The sequence below is a fragment of the Cololabis saira genome, chromosome 4 (genome assembly GCF_033807715.1).
Source record: "Cololabis saira isolate AMF1-May2022 chromosome 4, fColSai1.1, whole genome shotgun sequence".
NCBI classification, from domain to species: Eukaryota; Metazoa; Chordata; class Actinopteri; order Beloniformes; family Belonidae; genus Cololabis; species Cololabis saira.
In genome coordinates, this window is record NC_084590.1 from 25,111,280 (window position 1) to 25,132,765 (window position 21,486).

Genomic DNA, 21,486 nt, shown 5'->3' on the forward strand with positions numbered 1-21,486 from the left:
GCAGCACAGACAACTAATCATCATCTGCCTCCAGGCCATGCTGACAAAAAGATCAAGATGTTGGTAAAATAAGATAGAGAGAGAACAGAGTTGTTAAAGAGCAAATGTCTGTTAGACAATTCCTGTCTAACAGACAATTCATATATAATAATGTTTCACCTTTGATTAAACGTTTTTATGGATAAGTTGATACAACACTGTGGTCATTTTAGAGGATGAACTATACTGAATTTCTAGGGAAGTGGTGCTAAAACAAGTAATTAAAGGAAAAATAATTCGAAACAAACATTGCATCGATCAATGGTGCCAAAATAAATAGCCTGTAACTTAACAAGATATCTGTAACAGTTTCAACCCAAACTGATACATTGATTTTAGCCACATGCATATCATAAGGTGAGTTTTGCTTTATTAACTAAATAAATAAATAACATATTTGGGTTTCAAACTATTGGTCTGATAAAATAAGCAATCTGAAGATCTTATTTATTTAGAAACTACTCTTCAACTAGTGAAGTTGCAATCCCCACTTTTGCACATTTTATGTCAGACTCAGACCTTGGTCTTTAAAGCAGCACAACGTAACTTTCAGCTTTTCTGAGTTTGGCGGCATCTTTTGGACAAAAGCGGTAGTGCTTTACCAGAAAGAACACTACGTTTCCCATGAGCACCAGCGCGTACTGCTGGAAAACTCCTGTCCCGTCGCGTGCATTTGTTTTGAGAGAAGACGAGACGCTTTTCTGTTTCACCAAGTGAACAGACGGAACGCAAAAAAAAAGATGTTAAACTGCTGGAAAGGAACTGGAATTTACCGGGATACCTTAAACAAGGAAGCCAGGGAGCGGTATATGGAGAAAATAATGATTATTAACGGTCTGGATCCATATGAAATCACTACTAAAGAATGGAGCTCCTCGTCGGAGCGCCACTCTTTAGAAGGATTTAGTGCCGCAGTTCTGCACAACCCACGTCTTAGGCTACCTTGTTTAGGAGGGTTTGGCAGCTACCTTGGTAAATGTTTGACTCGCCATGTGTTTCAATAAATTAGTAAAAAGAAGAGGCTCCGAGGCGTGAGCAATATTTTTTTTTCCTCGTGAGATTATTTTTTTCCTCTGCAGCTACAAATCAAATAGTTAATACTTTTTCCTCAACAAATTAATCGCACCGCAGAGAGCTGGCCAACAACTGCGTTTAGCTGGAGAAGTGGGGAATTAAACCTGTTTGAATGATCCGACCCCGGTCTGTGAGTGTTTGTTTGTGGTTTAATAAACCCGTGTTTTGATCCGACCCGGTCTGTGTGCGTGTTTGTTTGTGGTTTAATAAACCCGTGTTTTGATCCGACACCCGTCTGTGTGCGTATTTGTTTGTTTACTGAGGAACGTTATGTTTGGTCGGACTCGTTACAGCCGCGATTCAACCGAGCCGACGACTCTTTTACTCTTTTAATTTGTTATCTCAGATAATTGGCCGGCCTCCGTGGTTCTGCCTCCGAGCAGGAAAGCGGTGAAAAGTTAAACCATTAGGATCTTTTCCCCACGTCTGTTGTGTGTGGAGCTGCTGCAGCTACAACACAGCAACGGGTTACCAGCTTCTGCGGAGCTGCGCTCCACGCCCCGCCCATTTTTGTCTCGACTACGAATCGGGAAGGAGGGGGAAGTGACATATGCCGTAAAGCAGTCAAAGCCGTAAACATTTGTAGTTTTTTAGTGTGGCAGGGTTCCTACCATGCTCTTCAAAGTTACATAGTGCCAGTGAAGGCGATACAGACCCCCCCAGACCATAACAGAGGTGTCATTAAACCTGTTGGAAGTACCATCACAATGACTCTGGAAATATGATATTAAGGTAGAAAAGTTACGTAGTGCCGCTTTAAAGGTGTAAGTTAATGCATCATTTGGGTACTAATGGTTATGGCATTGTATTTCATGGAGATTTTATAGACTACTATGCCTTCATTTTGAAAACAATCATCAATTATGACCATGTGGATCTGGGAAGTCCTTCATGAATGGCTATTGATAGATTCAGCATTCTTGACCCCTGTGTTGATGCTCACTTACATCTAATGCAACCTTTTAACGGCATTTACTGCAATAATCTAGCACAATGGTCCGATCATAATCCAAATGCAAGTTTTTCAGGTAAAAAAAAATATTTCTATATCAGTATCTCAGCCAACATCACTTTCACTATCCAGACATAGTAAAGGTAATATAGTAAAGGCCAGACACATTATGTTGTAGTTGTCCAAAAAGGTTAAACCCTGGACTCAAAGCTTTCCAAACATGTACTGCACAAACTACAATCTGCAGCTACTTCTTGTGGACACACTCCTCGACACATCACTAACTCAGTTATTATGCCCAATCATGTATGAGGGAGTGACATCTATTCATCTACTCTCTGGTACATGTGCTGTATTAGACAGTGAGCCCCCCCCCCCCCCGCTATGGATCACAAACTGTGATGATCTCAAATAATCTATTTAATATTGAATTACTTAATGTGTTTCTGACATGTTACTCATGAGTCTGTGTCCTTAAATCTTTCCATCAATTTGCTCCAATTTGTCCCCAAAAAAGAGATAAAAACATTTTTTTTAATCAGCCCTCACTCACTGCTCTCATACAAGTTTGCATAACAATGTAACATTGGCTGGAACTGAGTGCACTCAATGAATAGCATCTATCAAGCTAAAGTGTTGAGTATCTCTAAAACCCTCCTGTACACCAGCATGAAGAGAAGAGAGATTAGAAGGAGAAGAGTGCAACAAAGAGTGGAAAGTATAGAAAAATACAAGAATAAAAAGTGGGAGGAAAAAACTGCCAAGAAACTTCAGAGGAAAATTAAAGGAGTGAGTTAAAAGGACACTCTGGAGGAGAAAGTAGCAGACAGCAAGGGGAAGACAAAGATAAAGAGAGGAAGGGCAAAAAACAGGAGAGAAAATGGAAGAGCGAGACAGCAGGCTCAAAACGCTTGGCAAGGTTTTTCTATTTTGAGACAAATGGACAATGTTAGGAGCACAGCAGTGCAGATAAGTAGCGTGTCAGTTGTTCAGCAGCTTCTGTCCTCACTTCTCTTTCTCATGTGTTTTGTTCCAAACTGCATCATGTGGAGTTTCGAGCACTGACGGTGCGAGGACCCTTTTGCATCTATAATGTTTAATATTATTATTATTATCATTATTACTATCATCGTTATTTCTATTATAATCATTATTGTTGTGCTCCTAAATGAATAGCCTTTGTGGGGGCTGGTCCAAAATTGATGTGTACAACTGTAGTCTGACACCGTGTCCTAACTGCACGCGACACGAGCGAGCGTCAGCGACAAAAACAATTCCATTGCTTTATTTTCTATTGGACCGTCCTAACTGGCTGCGAGCGACGCAGCGCGACGCGGTGCGCCGTTTTGAGCAGAACATTTGTTGGACGTCCTGCTTCTATTTTCTTCCTGTCGCTCGCGTTGAAAGCTGGTTGGAAGCCGGTTGAAAGCGCTGTAGGAAACAGTCATTTCAATACAAGAACCTCAATAAAGTACAGCTGGCTGGAGGGAGATCGCCAGGGAGCTGGAAGGTTCTGATAAGATAATAAGATATAATAATAAGATAATATATAATAATAATATAATAATAGGATAATATTTCTTTCTGCCACTTTATTGAGGTTTTTGTAGTGAAATGAGGAGGTATCGTAGAGATACTGTAACTTCTCATTTCAACTAACTGGATCAGCCGTTCCTCATCCGTGACTGTTTCCTACAGCGCTTTCAACCGGCTTTCAATGCAAGTGGCAGGAAGAAAATAGAAGAACATTTAAATATCACAATATCAAGCTTGTTTTCTGTTTAGAAAGTACAAACGTAGTAAGATTACAAGAAATCACCCATCTTTTAGTTGTCTCTTTACTCTTTTAGGAGTTTCTTTCAGGAGCGCATGGGCGGGTAGTGCAGTGAATAAAGGCTGATTTATGGTTACGCGTAAAATCGACGGCGTACCCTACGCCGTAGGGGTCTGCGTTGGTGTAACGCGGAACCATAAATCAGCCTTTTAAAAAGCGAGTTTCAGCTGTCAATCAAAATAACGTGGGGGCCCATAACGCTTTCAGTGTGGACAGAGAGCGTCCGATGCCACGCAGTGCGACGCGATAGTCGGACGCTCGCATGCAGTTAGAACAGGCTGTGAGCCTGAACATATCAACAGTGTAATATTCAGAAACAATTGGAAGGAAAGGAAATGTCATGTTTTATATTATGCATTCCTGCTCCAAGCGGGATGAGCTGATACACCTCAAACCTGTTCAACTAGTAGTTAAGACATTGAAGAGGACTGACAGTGAAAACTTTAACTTTCTATCTGAGGGCATCGCCGTGAGGGAAAAGTTGTTCTCACTTGCAATGCCTTGTCCAATCTGCCAAAATCCAAAATTCTAACTTTGATGAGGCTTCCACTCAGTACAAGTGGATATGACAATATTGGATGAACTCCATGGCGCCACCTTCTGGTAAAGGAAAATTATTTTGGTAACATTATGTTCTGTATTTACTCCGATCAGATCAGCCTGAGATTCGCACTGAATATACTCAAATCTGTCATCACTCAACGGAATACGTTTTGTGGATTTCACAATGAAACAGGCAATGGACTGTTTTGAAAGAAATTCATTAAAAATCTGTTTATCTCTCAGAGGGGAGATTCAAGGATCAGATCCCTTACACAAAGGCAAACATCTCATACACTGCAATATAGGGTCTATTCAGAAGTTCATCACTCTATATTTTTTTAAATATTAAATCATTACTCATAAATCATATTTCTGCAATACTTTGTCCGAATGACTGTCAAAGCATGGATTCATTCTGGCTTGTATCAACAGTTCAGGCTGGTGGTGGTGGTGTGATGGTGTGGTTTTCATGGCACACTTTGGGGCCATTAGTATCAATTGAGCATCATATCAACGCCACAGCCAACCTGAGTATTGTTGCTGACCAAGTCCATCCCTTTATGAACACAGTGTACCATCTTCTGATGGCTACTTCCAGCAGGATAACACGTCATAAAGCACGAATCATCTCAGACTGGTTTCTTAAACATGACAATGAGTTCACTTTACTCAAATAGTCTCCACAGTCACCATATTTCAATCCAATAGAGTACCTTTGGGATGTGGTGGAACGGGAGATTCACATCATGGATTTGCAACCGACAAATCTGCAGCAACTGCGTGATGTTATCATGTATATATGGACCAAAATCTCTGAGGAATGTTTCCAGCACCTTGTTGAATCTATGCCACGTTGGATTAAGGCAGTTCTGAAGGCAAAACGGGGTCCAACCTGGTACTAGCAAGGTACGTAATAAAGTTTCCGGTGAGTGTATCTTTAAAAAGCAGAACATATATTTTAATTGTTTTGCAGATGATCTTCAAATCTATCTGCCTATAACATCAGGTGGTTGTGTCAACAATCAGGTTCTGCTAAACTGCCTCAGAGATGTTCAGTCATGGATGGGTACAAACTTCCTGAGTCTAAGCAAAACCAAAACAGAAACTGTTCTTTTTGGAAAGCTTAACCTGCTAAATGTTTATGACAGGGTTGTTGGTCGGTTAAGGGCCAATCCCAATGTTCACCCTACTCACTACCACTAGCCCTCAAAATGAAGCCACAAGGGGTAGGTCTTTGTAATCTTCCCTAGGGATTGGGACACCACTTCACGTCACTGCGTGGTTTACGTTCGGGTACATAAGCGACTGCGTAGTTACGTTTGCACATACGTCACACCATATCAGGAAGCCGAGAGCTAAAAGCAAGCTAGAAGCTGTTTTAATTTCTGCTGTAGCGCTGTTAATATGCCACTTTATTAAGTTTTAATATTTTTCCAGGCGTAAAAGTAACCGTTAAGATCCCCAACCTGGGCTCAGTTTATCCAAATAACGCCTGTTAAGAAATTTGCTTTGATGCTTTCGAGGATAAGAACAGCCTGCCGGCTCGAGAGCAGCAGCAGCTCACGGCCGGAGTACAGACGTGATCACCGTGATCAACCTGCGCCGTCGTCCCGGGGAGAAAGTGAGCCAACGAACTGAACTGCAGCTCTGTGGCTGAAATAAATCATTTAGGAAGATAAATGTTGGTTTAATAGATGAAATCTAACAGTTGTAGCTGCCACATTAGTTTGTCTGAATATAAAGTGAAGCAATAAAAAATATAATATAATATATTATAAAGTGATAATAATATAAAGTGAATATAATTTATGGTTCCGCCCTAAATCGACGCAGAGCCTACGGCGTAGGGTACGGCGTAGCCTACGGCATAGGTTACGCGGCGCCGCGCACCATACAGTGGCTCTGCGTTGGTGTAACGCAGAACCATAAATCAGCCTTTATTCTGGCGAGATCTGAAAACTTCGCAACAACAAGCAAGCGAGTGATTATGTACATTCACTGAGTGAATATTATGAAAGTAAAATATATATTTCTCACTAGAAATGTAATCAAAACGCATTTTTATGCAGAAACTAACTCAAAATATTCATTTTATTCACTAAAAAATGAGAAATGTCCGCCATGTTTTTTTGTTTGATTCAGTATGCAAATGATGACGTAAAGCATTCTGGGAAATTTTCTCTAGCCCTCGGTCAGCGAGTCAGCACCTGACATCCCTCGCTCTGAAGGGCTAGATTCATACCCCTAGCCCTCGTTATGCCCACTACCCCTACCTGCAAAGAGGAATTGGGACACCACTACCCTCACGGGAACGCGCAAAATTTAGGGGTAGGGATGAAAAGTAGGGGTAGGGGGTGTATTGGGACTGGCCCTTACTGTCATTCATCTGCAAGGAACCTTGGTGTGATTTTCGACAAAGTACTTCAATGTAATTAACAGATTAGCTCAATTATCCAGACCAGTTTTTTGAACAGGACCTTTTGAGAGTTATCCATGCTTTTACTACGTCTCGTTTGGATTATTGTAATTGTTTGTATTCTGATCAGTCATCACTGTGGCTATTGCAGGCTTTAAAAAATGCAGCAGCTCACTTGCTGAGATGGGAAAAAACTATATGATCATATCACTCCTGTTCTGGCCTACTTACACTGGCTCCCTGTCTGTTTCAGGATCCAGTTCAATTTCTTATTACCTGTTTTGAAATGTCTCACAGGCCTGGCTCCACCATTCTTGTGTGAACTGGTAAAGCCTCGTACTCCAGCAAGAGCTCTGAGATCTACTAATGAGCTGCTCCTGGATGTTCCCAGAACAAGATTAAAAAAAACTAATAGATAGAGCATTTTCGCTTGGAGCCTAAACAATCAGGAACAGTTTACTTTTAATATTAAAAATGCTAGCACCCTTGACCCTATGCTAGCATATTGATTTTTGTTGGCTTTTAGTCAAAGCTGAGCAAATTGTCTGTGTTGTCTGTCTTTTTTTGTTACATTCTAATTGTTTTAATGCCATGTTTTTATATATGTCTGATGTTTTTATCTGTTTTATGTTTCTTATACAGTAGTCTCTTATAGTTCTTGGTACTGACCCATGTACAACACTTTGTTTCTGCTGGTTGTTTTAAGTGCATATGAATAAAGTTGGTATAGTACGGTATGCAAACACTGTTTTACTTTATGCTTTATGTTCCTTTTTTTTACAATTATTTTAATTATTTTATAAAAAACATGAAGTGCTGTTCTTACATGATTTTACTGTCAACAGATTTGGTGTTAACCAGAGCTGATTATTTAGACAATATAACTTCATTTTAAAGAATGGATCATTTGTTTTCTAAAGAAAATAAAAATAATTATTAGGTATTTCTTTTAACAACTGACTGAATGAATGTGTGTGTGTGGAAAAACTAAGCATGTTCAAACTGCTTCTGTAGAGAGTAAGTAGCAAGTGGTGCTCATCGAATACACTTGTTTAATTCACTATCAGAAAAGTTTTATTAATTCCAAACTCCAAAACAAACATTTTAACATTTTGGACACTAAACAGATATTTTATGACAAGTTATATTTTAGTCAGCGCCACCAAACTAATGGAACGATAGCTATATACTCTCACCAGCCACTTTATTTGGGACACCTGTCCAACTGCTCGTTAACTCAAATTTCTAATCAGCCAATCACGACATATCAGTGCAAAAACATCATCCTAATTATCAGAGAATTAAATTGCTGCAATGAGCCAATCAAAGTCCAGACCTCAATCTGACTTAGATGCTGTTGTGGAATTGTTGTGGAATTGTAAAATTCCTCCATAACGATGTGATTGACTGATAAAATTGTAAATCACTTCAAGTTACTGCTGCTAAAGGGGGGTGCACAAGTTACTGAATGATGAACACAGTGCAGTACGTCATTTATTGTTTATCTGAGGTCTTATTTACCTAATTTTGGGATCGGTTTTGTTTTTATTATCTTCTGATTCAAACAACCTCAGAAGAGTAATAAAGAATAATAAAATAAAACATGTTTCTTTTTTTCTTTTTGTGTTTTAAGCAGACTTTCGAAGCTGTGAAGCATCTGGGAAAATGAGCAGTGACACTCGAGTAGATCACACAGCTGTTTGAACTGTCAAGTAGTGACTACTGATGACAAAACAAAATGTGTGAGAGTACGCGTGCTTGATATCAGCAGATGAGAAGATGAGTCACTCATCACACTGCATATCCAATTAATTTGGTGCACCACAATGACAAAGGGGGGGCGGGGGGGTTTCAATGTTCTCCCAAGTTGGTACTGGAGAAACAAACAGGCTCATGATTAACTCAATTTGGTTTATTCTAAAATTTAGAATAGGAGGACAGGTGAAAAAAAACTACCAGTGGCTAAAATCAAGCCAAATTTCTTTTAGATATCAATTATTGATATGTTTTCTTATTATTGCTGAAAAGGCAACTACAGTCTCACAAATGTTGGTCTAAGAAATCTATTATCTCTCCAACTCGTATACAGTTGTGGACTATTTTGGCACTGGAGCATTATTGCTCGAGGTACAGTAGCATCATGTTTAATTACCATCAAATCCTTTGTATTTAATGTTAACCTTCTTATGATTGTCTAGTAGTTACACCTCATTAACCAACCTTTGCCACTAGTGAAAGGTTAGATAAAGGCACTCTTCATCTCTGTCTCATTTAAACTGTGCAACAGAGCTGCCTGGAATGTATCCACACGTTAACATATCTTCTTCAACACATCTTCATTATATTTGTACATATTTCCCTGAAAATGATTCAATACAATACGTATTAATGTGCCCATGCAGACAAAACAAGTGCCATGCACATGAGGACCATGGTTGAAGACCACTATGAGCCCCTGCACAATGGTGGAAGAATGAAAACTCACCTTGATAGGTTTCCCATCAGGTGTCAACACTTCCTCTGAAAGTTCCATCATCTTCAGGGCCATGTGTGCAATTGGTTTTGCATGGCTGTCAACTTTTTTATGAAGTCCTCCAGCTACACAGTATGCATCACCTATCGTCTCGATCTGCATGAGAAATAAAATGAAGGACAGTGGGCTGTGAAGTGAATGAATCATTTTGAAAATTGCAAGTAAGTGAACTTAAGTAGGTTCTGAGTGGTAGAAATGAGAAGGAATATTTGACTTCTCCGTCCATATGAGCTACGGCGTCTTTCTGTTTCTCTTTCTTGGCCTACATAATTCACAATATAAGCTCTTGAGTGTTTGAGACACTCTCTCTAATGACACTTACAGCAACTTGGACTCCTTCTGACCCATTTCAAGGTGCCATGCATGAACAATACAACAATTTTCAGCAACTCTTGACACAAATTTGGTGGAGAACACCCTGAAACCCATACTAATAAAAATGCAAATCTATACTTCATGAAATATATAACAAGTATATTTATTGTATATTAGATGGTCATAAAGATTCTTCAGTATTGTCATCTAAAAATGTTGATACATGTTTTAAAATAGAATTAAAGCAAGTTTATCCCATTTGAGTGCAAAAATATGCCCTCTGTGGGTCCGGGGTCAGATACTGCCCCGAGTTCAATAACTCTGGGTCTTTTTCACAAAGGAGGGAAGAATGAAGCGGGAGATTGACAAAAACATTTGTCAAGGTAAATGGTAAAATATACAAGACCAGGTCAACTGTCCCAAAACGTATGGGCCAGTGTCTGTATTTAGTGTAAACAATGGAAATTGAATATGAACAGTACACTGCTGTGCAATTTCATTTTACACTGCTCCTCTGTTGTCACGTTAATAAAAGGCATTTCAGTATGTCCTCGGCCATCACACTAAAGGGTATTGTATTATGAAACAAGAGTGGTAAACTAAGCAACACGATACTTGATATAAAAGTTTTCTTTGTTGTGATGTATGTCATTTATTTATTGTTGATGCTGATAAAATGTACTGTCGGTGAAGACAAATCTCTCTACGGGACAAATAAAATCAATCTAATCTAAACTATGGGACAATCTACTTACACTTAAATCGTACACCTTACTGAGCCAGAGTTTGCAGGCATAGAAATATTTAACAATTGAACCATTAGAAATTAGCTCATGTGAATAAAGCAAACAATAAGAACAAAAGCTCACAGAAGAAAAAGAAAAAAGAAAGACTTGGAAGACAAACTGCTCCTGTTAAGGCTCCCCACTGGCTAAGTCATTTCATCAGTAACCATGACAATGGCAACATCCAGTCGTCTCTCCAAGTCTTCCTGTTCCCGCTTTCTGTCTGACAAACAACTGAATTCCTCCATTTCTACATTTATAGACTCTCTAAGACATTCTCACTCTCCATCTTTCTTTATCTGTCTTCTCTTCCATCTCTGATATCTGGCATTGGACAATTCTGTTTAGTAAAGTAAGAATGCAGGGGAAATGTTGTGGGGTGATGAGAAAGATGGGAAAGAGGCAAGAAAAAGGAAGAAGTACAGAAACAAGTGATCTGGTAACAGAGATTTGGGATGAAAAAGCGGGAAGGACAACAAACCACAGAGACTGTAACTAGGCTCAAAGCCCTGCTGTCACATGGACAATATTGACACATCTTTGTTAAGCTTTCACAGACCGGCTATTAATCAGTTACTTTTTCCACAACAAAAGTACACCCACACGACAGCATGCACGCACACACGTACACTCACACATAGATATACAGAGTGACCCAGCAAAGCTTCCGCTGTCTCAGCTGTTAATATTTTCAAAACTGAGTATAAAAAGTAATAACACTATAAAAATGTGTGAGAAATAACTGTTTATTAGAAACAAATATCATGACCCAGGCTCCCTGTCCCCCCTATCAAATCAAACTTCCTCCCGCTCTTTCTACATGACATCTGGTCTCAACGTGAAGAGGGTGCACATCTGTCTCTCTACTGACCTTATAAACATCCAAAATGCCACACTGGTAGTCGAAGCGTGTGTAGAGTTCGTTCAGCATTGAGATGACCTGCATGGGTGTGCACTGGGCACACACAGCAGTAAAACCCACGATGTCCGAGAACAGCATGGTGACATCATCAAATTTGCGAGCAGGCACAGGCTGGCCCTGCCACAGTTTTTGTGCCACATCACCTGGAAATATGGAGTACAGGAGATCCACCGTTCTCCTTTTTTCCTCCTCCAGTGCCTGATGAGTCCGCTCTAATGTGGCCTGAGAGAATAGAGAGGGAGATTAAGAGGCTTGTTGTTCTGTGTGCTTTGTGATGATAACGGCAATAATGACTGCAATACCAAAAGGTGGAAGGACTGCACCACTTTAAAACTGCTGCTGTGTGCACATTTCTGTCTCAGGATCTTTTTGTTTTGTTTTTTTTAATAATGTGTATGTCTGTATTTGTTTAGTTTTTTTTAATAATGTGTATGTCTGTATATGTTGGGGGGTTTTTTTGTCTGTGGATAAATATCGTTCTGTCTCGTCTGTATGATGCAGTGCTATACCGGCACTGAAGCAAGCTGACTAAGATGCAGCTATTTATAACAGTGGCCTGGAGGGGTAGTTGCGGAGAAATACTGATGTAATAAACAGATGCACAGGATTGGGTTGAAAACATAATGACTTGCTAAGGGGCACTTTGAAAACAAATTACGAGAGCAAGTCCCAGGAGCTACACCCTTCCAGCTAAGATGGATTTATATAGTTGACATGAACATTTAGAATAATGCACCTGGCACACAGGATGTATTGTTTGCTTCAATAAGATGTTTTGTACATTACACTTTTGAAATCCACAGAATTATAGTCATGGTCACAGGTCGCCATTTGTCATTTTGATTTTGTCACTACAAGTCGCTGTTCCGGCTCCAGAAACAATCAAGCTTGTCCATACAGTAGGGAACTGCAAAGGGACTAGAATATATAGGGACTTGGGAAAAGCTTGGGTGAAAGGTCCCGATGTTGTAAAACTGTTCCTGCAGGTGAAATGTGTTTTTGCCCTACAACAATGGAGGCAAACAGTCTGGTTGGATTCCTTTTCCACAATAATATACTGAGCAGCTCTGAGTATAAAGTAGTAGTCCTTTTACCTTTAGCTTGTCCATTCTTTTCTTTAAACCATCCTGGGCCTTGGCTTGCTCCCCCACCAGGATAACGTCCCGGGTGGCATCATGGATGGGGATATCTGAAAGATGGAGACCCCTCCCCATGAGCTCTTCCAATTTATCAACACGTGGAGAGCCCAGAAACATCAGGGAGCAGGACTCGGGCACATGGATCATCTGACCCTTCAGCTCCATCACCTGACAGGGAGGACAATCAAACAGGGGAAAATGCTCAGTTTGTGATTAGAGATATTTAGATGACATAAATAACCAATTCATGTACTGCATGTATCAGATCAAAAGCAAAGCTTTATGATTATGATGAACAAAATAAAACAAAGACCCTTTCACGCACCGCTTCAAATCTCTAACAGTTTATAACAACCCAGGTTAATTTACAGCAACATAGAAAGAACTGTCTGCTATGTTGGTTGGAAATACATTCAAAAACAAGCTGTTGGGGGTTATTGTTCAGTTGTCACACACATCACAGCTGCATTTCTACATAAAACACAATTTGTTTCTGGAAACATAAATATATACCAATTTGTCCTCACAACACATGCCTGAATACACACAGCTGTCTTCTAAAAGAATCTGTTAAATAAGCACACACACACACACACACACACACACACACACACACACACACACACACACACACACACACACACACACACACACACACACACACACACACACACACACACACACACACACACACACACACACACACACACACACACACACACACACACACACACACACACACACACACACACACACACACAGAAACATCAAAAAGACAAGCTCTGCATCCTTTTACCCAGCTGCTGTGACTGCTTTTACAATGTCTACAGTAGGCAATGGTGTTGTCACTGAAGCCTGTTTTCAAGCAACCAGAGCAGCAGAACTCATCACCATGGTTACCAAGAAATTAGAAAAGAAACAGTTCTGGCTTGGTTTAGAGAGGTACTTCCTGGATTTACCTGCCAGATATATCAGTATTTACCTTGTCAGTTAAACTCAGATATAAAGATGATGTAATAAGGTAGAAGACCAACAAACCAGTGCAGCATTATTGACAACGGTATCTGGAAAACATCAGCAAGACTTAGTTTACCCTCCTTAACATTTTATTTTCACAATTTAGAAAAAAAAACTGTGCTTAGACCCTGCTAAATGTCCATAATACAGGTGTAAAGACAAAGAAAATAAACATCCTCTTAGTCCTGGCAGACCCAGAAGAGAATGACTAAGAGAAACATTTAAGTTTATTCAAGGAGATGTCGACGAAAGACATCACTGCTCTTTGAACATCATGCTAACTACCGCAGCTAGACGACCTGTGGAAAAGTCATTTGTCTTGATTTCTCTCTCTCCTGCTCAGTCCTTGGCTCAGACCTTCTCTTTTATTTAGTTTTCTGTTTTTCATTCTCTCTCCAACATCACCTGTTTTTCACCCTGACTCCCCCTCTCTCACCCCATCTTCCCCGTCCCCTCTTTCTCTCCCTTTCTCCATAGTGTCAGATAGATTATTCCGCCAGCGAGCACATTGCAGCCCTGTTTTATTTATAGCACATTCTCTCCTATGTCTGCATAATACATACACTCCACATTTACGTGCATGCAGTATTTTCCAACACACATTCAATACCTCTAACTGTCTGTTTTTCAGAAACAACACACATGCAAAATATATTCACATATGCAGCCTACAACCCACAGGGCCTGAGTTCAAAACAGCCGTCTGCAGAAACTCAGCTTATAGCGAGCTGCTTAACAAAAATTGCCACTCGACAGACCTCGTTTAATATTTCAGTTAGCTTCAGTAATCTTGGATTATTGCATATGCACTAACAGCAGCGCAGGCTGCTGCTTTAATGCACACAGTAAAGGTAGTGTCCTGCTGGAGATTAATAAACAGCTATGTGAACACATATCTATGTACATGCAAATGATTTCAAGTACATACATGCAAAATAAAAATAAGAATAAAAAAGTAAATCAGCGAGAAAAAATGATAACGTGAGCTGCTGTTCCATAAGGTTTTGTCTGGTTGACACAACACGCCTGACATACTAACAGCCATTTCCATGGAGACTGTGAAATCAGGAGGGCCAAATACAAAATGAAAAACATGCTCTAATGCAGCTTGTGCTATTATATCATCTTCCTCACTCTTCAGATGCTTTTTGTGTCAGTCTTTCACACATGTGCATGCACTAAATAGACTCATTTAGACTCATTTAGAGAAGGTGGTCATATTATAAATTGCTGGGGCCTAATTAAAGACACATTTCACAAAGTTATTTAAATACACAACATTTTTTCAGTATAAATACTTGATAGGATATTCACTTCGAGAGTACAGTGTTATTACGAGTGATAATCACATAATAGTGTAATAATATATTAGATCAGTGGTTCTCAAATGGGGGTACGCGTACCCCTGGGGGTACGTGAAGGCACTCCAGGGGGTACGTGAGATTTTAAAATACATATATTTAAAAAGTAGCATCCATGCAAAAATCCTTTAAAAATAAATATTTCATAAATAATTGAGGAAAATATAAGTCTAAATTCATAAAATGAATTTTATCTTCAGGAGTCGGCTATTCAACTTATTATCCTAAAACCGCAGAGTATCCCCCACACCAGGATGGTTCCACCTAACCTGTCAATCACCTGGCTTCACCTGTCAATCACTTGGACCAACGATGGAGTCGTGGTTGAAGCATAGCAGTAATATTTTTATGTTTAATAAATCAGTTACTGATGGCACAGTGCTCTGTTTTAGGTATTTTTTTAACAACCAAAAGTGCTTTGCGCTGGTTAGGGGGTACTTGGCTGAAGAAATATTTCACAGGGGCTACATCACTGAAAAAAGGTTGAGGACCACTGTATTAGATGATTATAACAATACGATTAGGATTACTAACAATTATGATATTCATATTTAATTTTTATTTTCATCTGTTGTAAATAACTGGATGTTTTGTACAATCATTTATAGGATATTGGCATTTAATCATGATGAATAATATATACTGTATCAGTAGTTAAAATATCATAGGCTGATGAGCAAGATAATTATATGTAATTATTGGTCTAATAATTAAACTTGAGCCGATAATTTGGACTATGGAGGAAGAGAATCAACAACACTTGAAAGCAGACTTTGACTGGTATTTTAGCCCCTACATCTTTCCTCTTCTTTGTGTGCATAAGAACATGGCTGAGCTCAGCAACTTCAAGAGGCGAAATGTAAACTTGCAGAAATGCAAAACGTCTTCAACTTCCCACTGCAGTATTTGTTATCACATGCTCATCAATAAAGATAGTGAGTTTTTAAATGATATGCGATGATGATTACTCTTTAATGTAGCACAACTTTTGAATGTTTTACCTCAGTGGGTCCAGCTTTAGGCATGGAGGTTAAGTCACTTTCATGAGACGGTCCAAGATTTACTCTTGTTAAGTCTCGTGCTCATTCATTCCTTGGTTTTCTCTTTCATCATTACTTTCTTGACTCTTTTAGACATCTCTGCTGTGATGTCCACTGTAGCTACAGTGACATAATTCTGTGCAGGAATACACAGTTGGCACCAGAGACCACTGGGACATGAGTCCAAAATGTATTCTGGCTAGTGTTGTGCTAATAGTAAAGATGGGATGCCTCAAGACCTAGAACATGTTTTCTAAAAGTAGGCAAATACTCAATCAAATGAAAATAAGAATGATAGTTTGACCTGAAAGAAAACATTTTTTTAATATTTTATGAGAAATTAATAATGTAATTCTGCAAAGGTTTCACATTAAGTGGCAGTTATAATGATATCAAATAAATCCAGGCTACCGTCAGGTTGCTTTACAAAGTAAAATCACAGTATTAGGACACAGACCTTAACAGACATCACCAACTTCATGACGCCATCCTGTCCAAATATACGCTTAGGTAAGGCAGCCGTGGCTGCTGGTTTTGTTTTCCCTTTACTGATGTATTGTTTTACTGTTATTTTTATACAATGGTTTAACTTACCATCTAACAACTCTTTTTAATTCTGTTTTATTCATGTGGAGTATGTATATTCATGCCAGGGTCTCCCCGCCTCAATCTGAGTCCCAGTCTCCCATTTTCTGGATTACTGTGTAAGGAACTTGCACGCTCGCTCATACACACACACACACACACACACACACACACACACACACACACACACACACACACACACACACACACACACACACACACACACACACACACACACACACACACACACACACACACACACACACACACACACACACACACACACACACCCCTGGAGGCACTTGTGTTGGCCTAGTTGCGCGTCTCTGTTTAACTCAGTACTCTCTTCTGCTGCTGTCTGCTCCCTGTGTTCTCACAGCACAGTGAAAGAGGAGGTAAGTGAACTACGAGGATGCAAGGTAAAAGAAACCTACCAGCAGGGAAAAAGAAGACAATACAAATAAAGGAAGGAGAGGAGACTTGGGCAATAGGTGAAGAAAAAAAAAAGAAAATTGGCAAAAATTGGGAGGAAAGAAAAAGCACTATAGAAGCAGTCGGATGGATAAAGGGGAAGAAAGACAAAAAAAAGTCATATTCAAACTTTAGGAGAGAGAAACTACAGAAGGCGTCCAGTCTGTTGTGATGGCTCGTCTTTTAGTGGTGGTTGGTTACACATTAACCTTGCAACCCTCGTTCCAAGTCCCAGGATAATTATTACATTGAATTAAGGAGGTCCTGCACCTTTAATTCTGCAAGTGCATCCCAGATGACCAGCACTTTATTGCTCATACAATACTACATACAGGACATGAAAACGGCTCTTATCAAGTGCCTGAGTAATTAAAGCAGTCTGGTTACAACATGTCATGCAGCCATGTCAACAGCATATCTCAACTGCTGTTTATCTCAAGTATTGCTTTTATTAAAAGGAAATTAGATTTTTTTTTCTCACCTTTGACAACTTAATAAAAGGACAACTTTATACATAATCAAAAGCACATTTAGGATCAAAACTATATTAGTTTATCTCAGTCTAGCCACTTAACAACTACAGTAGAAGTCATCTAATTCAACTCTTCTAAAAAGCTCCCATGAGTGAAGCTATTATTAGCAAGTGGAGCTAATGTAGACAAACATCTTCTTTAAATCTTTGCAGAACACAAGGACATTGACAATTATTGGACTTATTAATAATCAAAATATTTTTAAATGAACAGATTTCTCATCAGATAAATCAGTATTATCTATAGATTTGTGATGTTCCACTGAAAGTTGCCTTTTTTTTTAAACAATTTCCTCTTATAATAGGAAGGCCTTCAGTACATTTAATGATCACATTGTACACATTAAGAATACTGAAATGTAAAGATGTATGTTGCTATTGCCATGGGCAACAGAGAGCTCCAAGGAGTTGGAAAGGAGAGGGAGGAGGGAAAAGGAACTGAAATGCAGTGAATGAAGAGTAAGAACGTAAGAGACCGGAGAGGTATGGGGAGGAGACACTCAGTGCTTGAAAAATAGAAAGTAGGGTCAAACGAGGAAAAGGCATAGGAGAAAGATAGTTTGAGTTGAACAAACAATTAAACTGCCAAATACAACTGCCTGATCTAAATGTAAAAACAGACCTATTAGAAAGTTTTACATCAGGGGGTATAAGCTAGAAGGTAGAATTAGGTATAAGGTAGAATTCCAGTTTCATGGGTCCTTTTTAAACCCTTTCATGCAGACAGTATTATATCATTATGTTGCCATTAGTCCATCCAGCCATTAACTAACGCTTATCCAGGTTTGGATAGCAGGTTGAGCAGTCCAAGCAGAAGGGGCCTCCTTCTCCCCAGCCACCTCCTCCTCTTCTTCTAGAGCAGGGGTCAGCAACCCGCGGCTCCAGAGCCACATGCGGCTCTTAAGCGCTGCCCTAGTGGCTCCTGGAGCTTTTTCAAAAATGGTTGACCTTTTTTTCTTCTTTTTTTCTCTTTTTTTCTTCTTTTTTTGCTTTCTTTCTTTTTTTTCTTCTTTTTTTCTTCCTTTTTCCTTTTTTAATCTCGACATTTCGACTTTTTTCTCGACATTTCGACTTTTTTCTCAACATTTCGACTTTTTTCTCAAGATTGTTCTTCAACGTTAATCTCGACATTTCGACTTTTTTCTCAACATATTTACTTTTTTCTCAACATTTCGACTTTTTTTTCGACATTTCCACTTTTTTCTCAACATTTCGACTTTTTTTTCGACATTTCCACTTTTTTCTCAACATTTCCACTTTTTTCTCAACATTTCGACTTTTTTCTCAAGATTGTTCTTCAACGTTAATCTCGACATTTCGACTTTTTTCTCAACATATTTACTTTTTTCTCAACATTTCGACTTTTTTTTCGACATTTCCACTTTTTTCTCAACATTTCGACTTTTTTTTCGACATTTCCACTTTTTTCTCAACATTTCCACTTTTTTCTCAACATTTCGCCTATGGGCATTTGTCTTCATTCTAATTCTGATACAAGACTTTTCATTTTTTGTGGCTCCAGACATATTTGATTTTTGTGTTTTTGGTCCAATATGGCTCTTTCAACATTTTGGGTTGCCGACCGCTGTTCTAGAGGGATGACAAGGTGCTCTCCAGCCAGCTGAGAGAGGTATTTTATCACCAAGGGGGCCTGCCTCTGCCTTTATACTCCCAGTTGGACATGTACAAAACAACTCCCCGGGAAGAAGTCCAGGAAGCATCCTTACTAGATGCCCCAAACCACCTCAACTGGCTCCTGTCACTGCAGAGAAGCTCTCTACTACGAGAGTCCTGTCCAAATGACAGAACTTCTCAACCTACGTATACTGTATCTCTAAAAGCAACGCCAGCCGCCCTGCGTAGGAAAGGCATTTCAGTCATTTGTATCCACAATGTCATCTTTTTTTTGGTCATGATCCACAGCTTGTGATCATAGGAGAGAGTAGGAATGCATATCAAACAGCCTTGCGTTTAGGTTCAACTCTGTTCAGCAAAAGAGACCAGTAAAGATCCTGCATAACCACAGATGACACACCTACCCACTTGTCGCTCTCCTGCTCCATTCTGCCCTCATTCATGAACAAGATCCTAAGATACTTTATCTCCTCCACTAGAGCCAGCAGCCCAGCACCTCTCTTAAACTGGAGATGGCTTCAAACTGCTGCAGTGCAAGCTGAACATCACAGCATCATACTGAGCAAACAGAACCGGCCCTTACCTGTGCCTTGAAATGCTGTCCATAAAGGTTTAAGATTAAGTTCTGTTTAAAAACTGTTTAGTACAACTTGCATCATATTAAACTTTATACAAGCAAAGGCTTCATAAAAATGAGTCTGTAATCTCAAGTGTGCAAAATCCCACTGCTATCACTTTAAAACATGTGTGAAAGCAAACAATTTGGCTAATAATATGTACTTGTTATGCTACTCCTGGTCCACCTGCCTTTTTTCTCCCTCCTTTGTATGTTCACTCACCTTGCTTTGTAAAGGTATAAATAGTAAACATCAACAGAGAGGACAGTGATTTTCAAAGCACCTTCTGCTGAACAAACAAACCGTCATAGCAGTGATTTATCTACATCTGATCAAAGGTGGTGCTAAAGTCGAGATTTTCTTTGTACTCAGACATGCAGGTGCACCCATGATGCACACGCAAACAAAACCCATTCAAAGTCCTCTTGAAATCCAGTACAGTAGCGTTTGTTTTATAACAGTGCAGATTCAAACACCCTCATTGGTCTTCACAAATCCTCCATTTCCACAACCGCCTTTATTAACTAACCTGTTTTGTGTCATGTATCACATGTACAAGATTTATATGTTGCTGTGAACGACTGCTAAAAGTGAAATGACATGCACACAAGCGCTGGTCTAGGCAAAAGCTCACATCAGACACTTCACAAACACTGTTCAATCAACTAACGCAGAATTTTGACTCTTTCACCCAAAGACTCTGGGAATTTTTGAGTATTTGCAGCAAAAACATCCCCAGTTGAGGCAGGCGTTGTGATTCATGTCTTATGTCTTGGTCAACCTGCTTTTATAAGAGAGCTAATATATTGTGCATTGAAAGCAGAGAGATAAACCGAGCTATATTTTCACAAAGTGCGGATGTTATCTTGTGAGTTATGTCTAACAACCCAGAAAACTGCGGTTTGAGAAAAAACATGATAAATGAAATGATGGCAGGTTTAGAGGAGAGCTTTTGACGGTACAACCTCTTTACACTCCCCTGTGTGGTGACCACTGTGTTCACACTAAGCAGAGAGATGCAATTTGCCCTTTTCAGTGTGCCTTTGAATATCTCCTCCACAGCAAATATCCCTAGGTGAAGAGGAAAGAAGTCAAACTGAAAATCCACCGCAGGCCCCACAAATGCACACACACACACAAAGTGCAGCACAGGGGAGTGTGCCTCTTTACCTTGGCCTGTGGCCATCTCTCTCTGCCCTTTCTGGTGAAAATGTCAGCCCATCCTTTCCTTGCTCTCGCTTTTTTCTGCTTCTCTTCCCAGGTGACACAAGATTCATCGTGAAAGGAATAAGAAAGGCTATGCTTGCCCTCTTGCTCCACAAACAACATACTTTTAAGAGTCTAGCACATGGAGTTTTTGAGTGAGGAGGGAGTGACGTGATGTGAAAAAACACATTGATAGTAGGGCAGCCGCAGCACGCAAAATGTAAATAAATAGATAATTAATATGGTATATCATTAAATGTGCAGCTTATATGTTTGTGCTGTATGCTGACTATATATATATGATCTCGTTGATATCAAAACTGTGTTTCTTTGTTTCTGGGGGCACGGTGGAGTTTGCATGTTCTCCCCGTGTTCCCTCACAAAAACATGCAGCAGTCCTGGGCTATACATGCCCCTTCTGGACATGCCCCCTCTGGAGATGGGGTGGGGAGGATCTGGCCGGTATAACG

At 39.7% G+C, this 21,486-nt stretch overlaps 1 protein-coding gene across 1 annotated transcript in view; it reads right to left on the minus strand.

Annotated features, from left to right (window-relative positions):
- gucy1a2 (guanylate cyclase 1, soluble, alpha 2) overlaps positions 1–21,486 on the minus strand; it is a 57,421-nt gene that overhangs the window by 9,697 nt on the left and 26,238 nt on the right. The window contains exons 5-7 of the mRNA XM_061719253.1: positions 12,508–12,720; positions 11,363–11,635; positions 9,344–9,487 (exon numbers count right to left, since the gene is read on the minus strand). Coding sequence (XP_061575237.1) covers positions 9,344–9,487; positions 11,363–11,635; positions 12,508–12,720 — 630 coding nt within the window. The remainder of the gene's footprint in view (positions 1–9,343; positions 9,488–11,362; positions 11,636–12,507; positions 12,721–21,486) is intronic.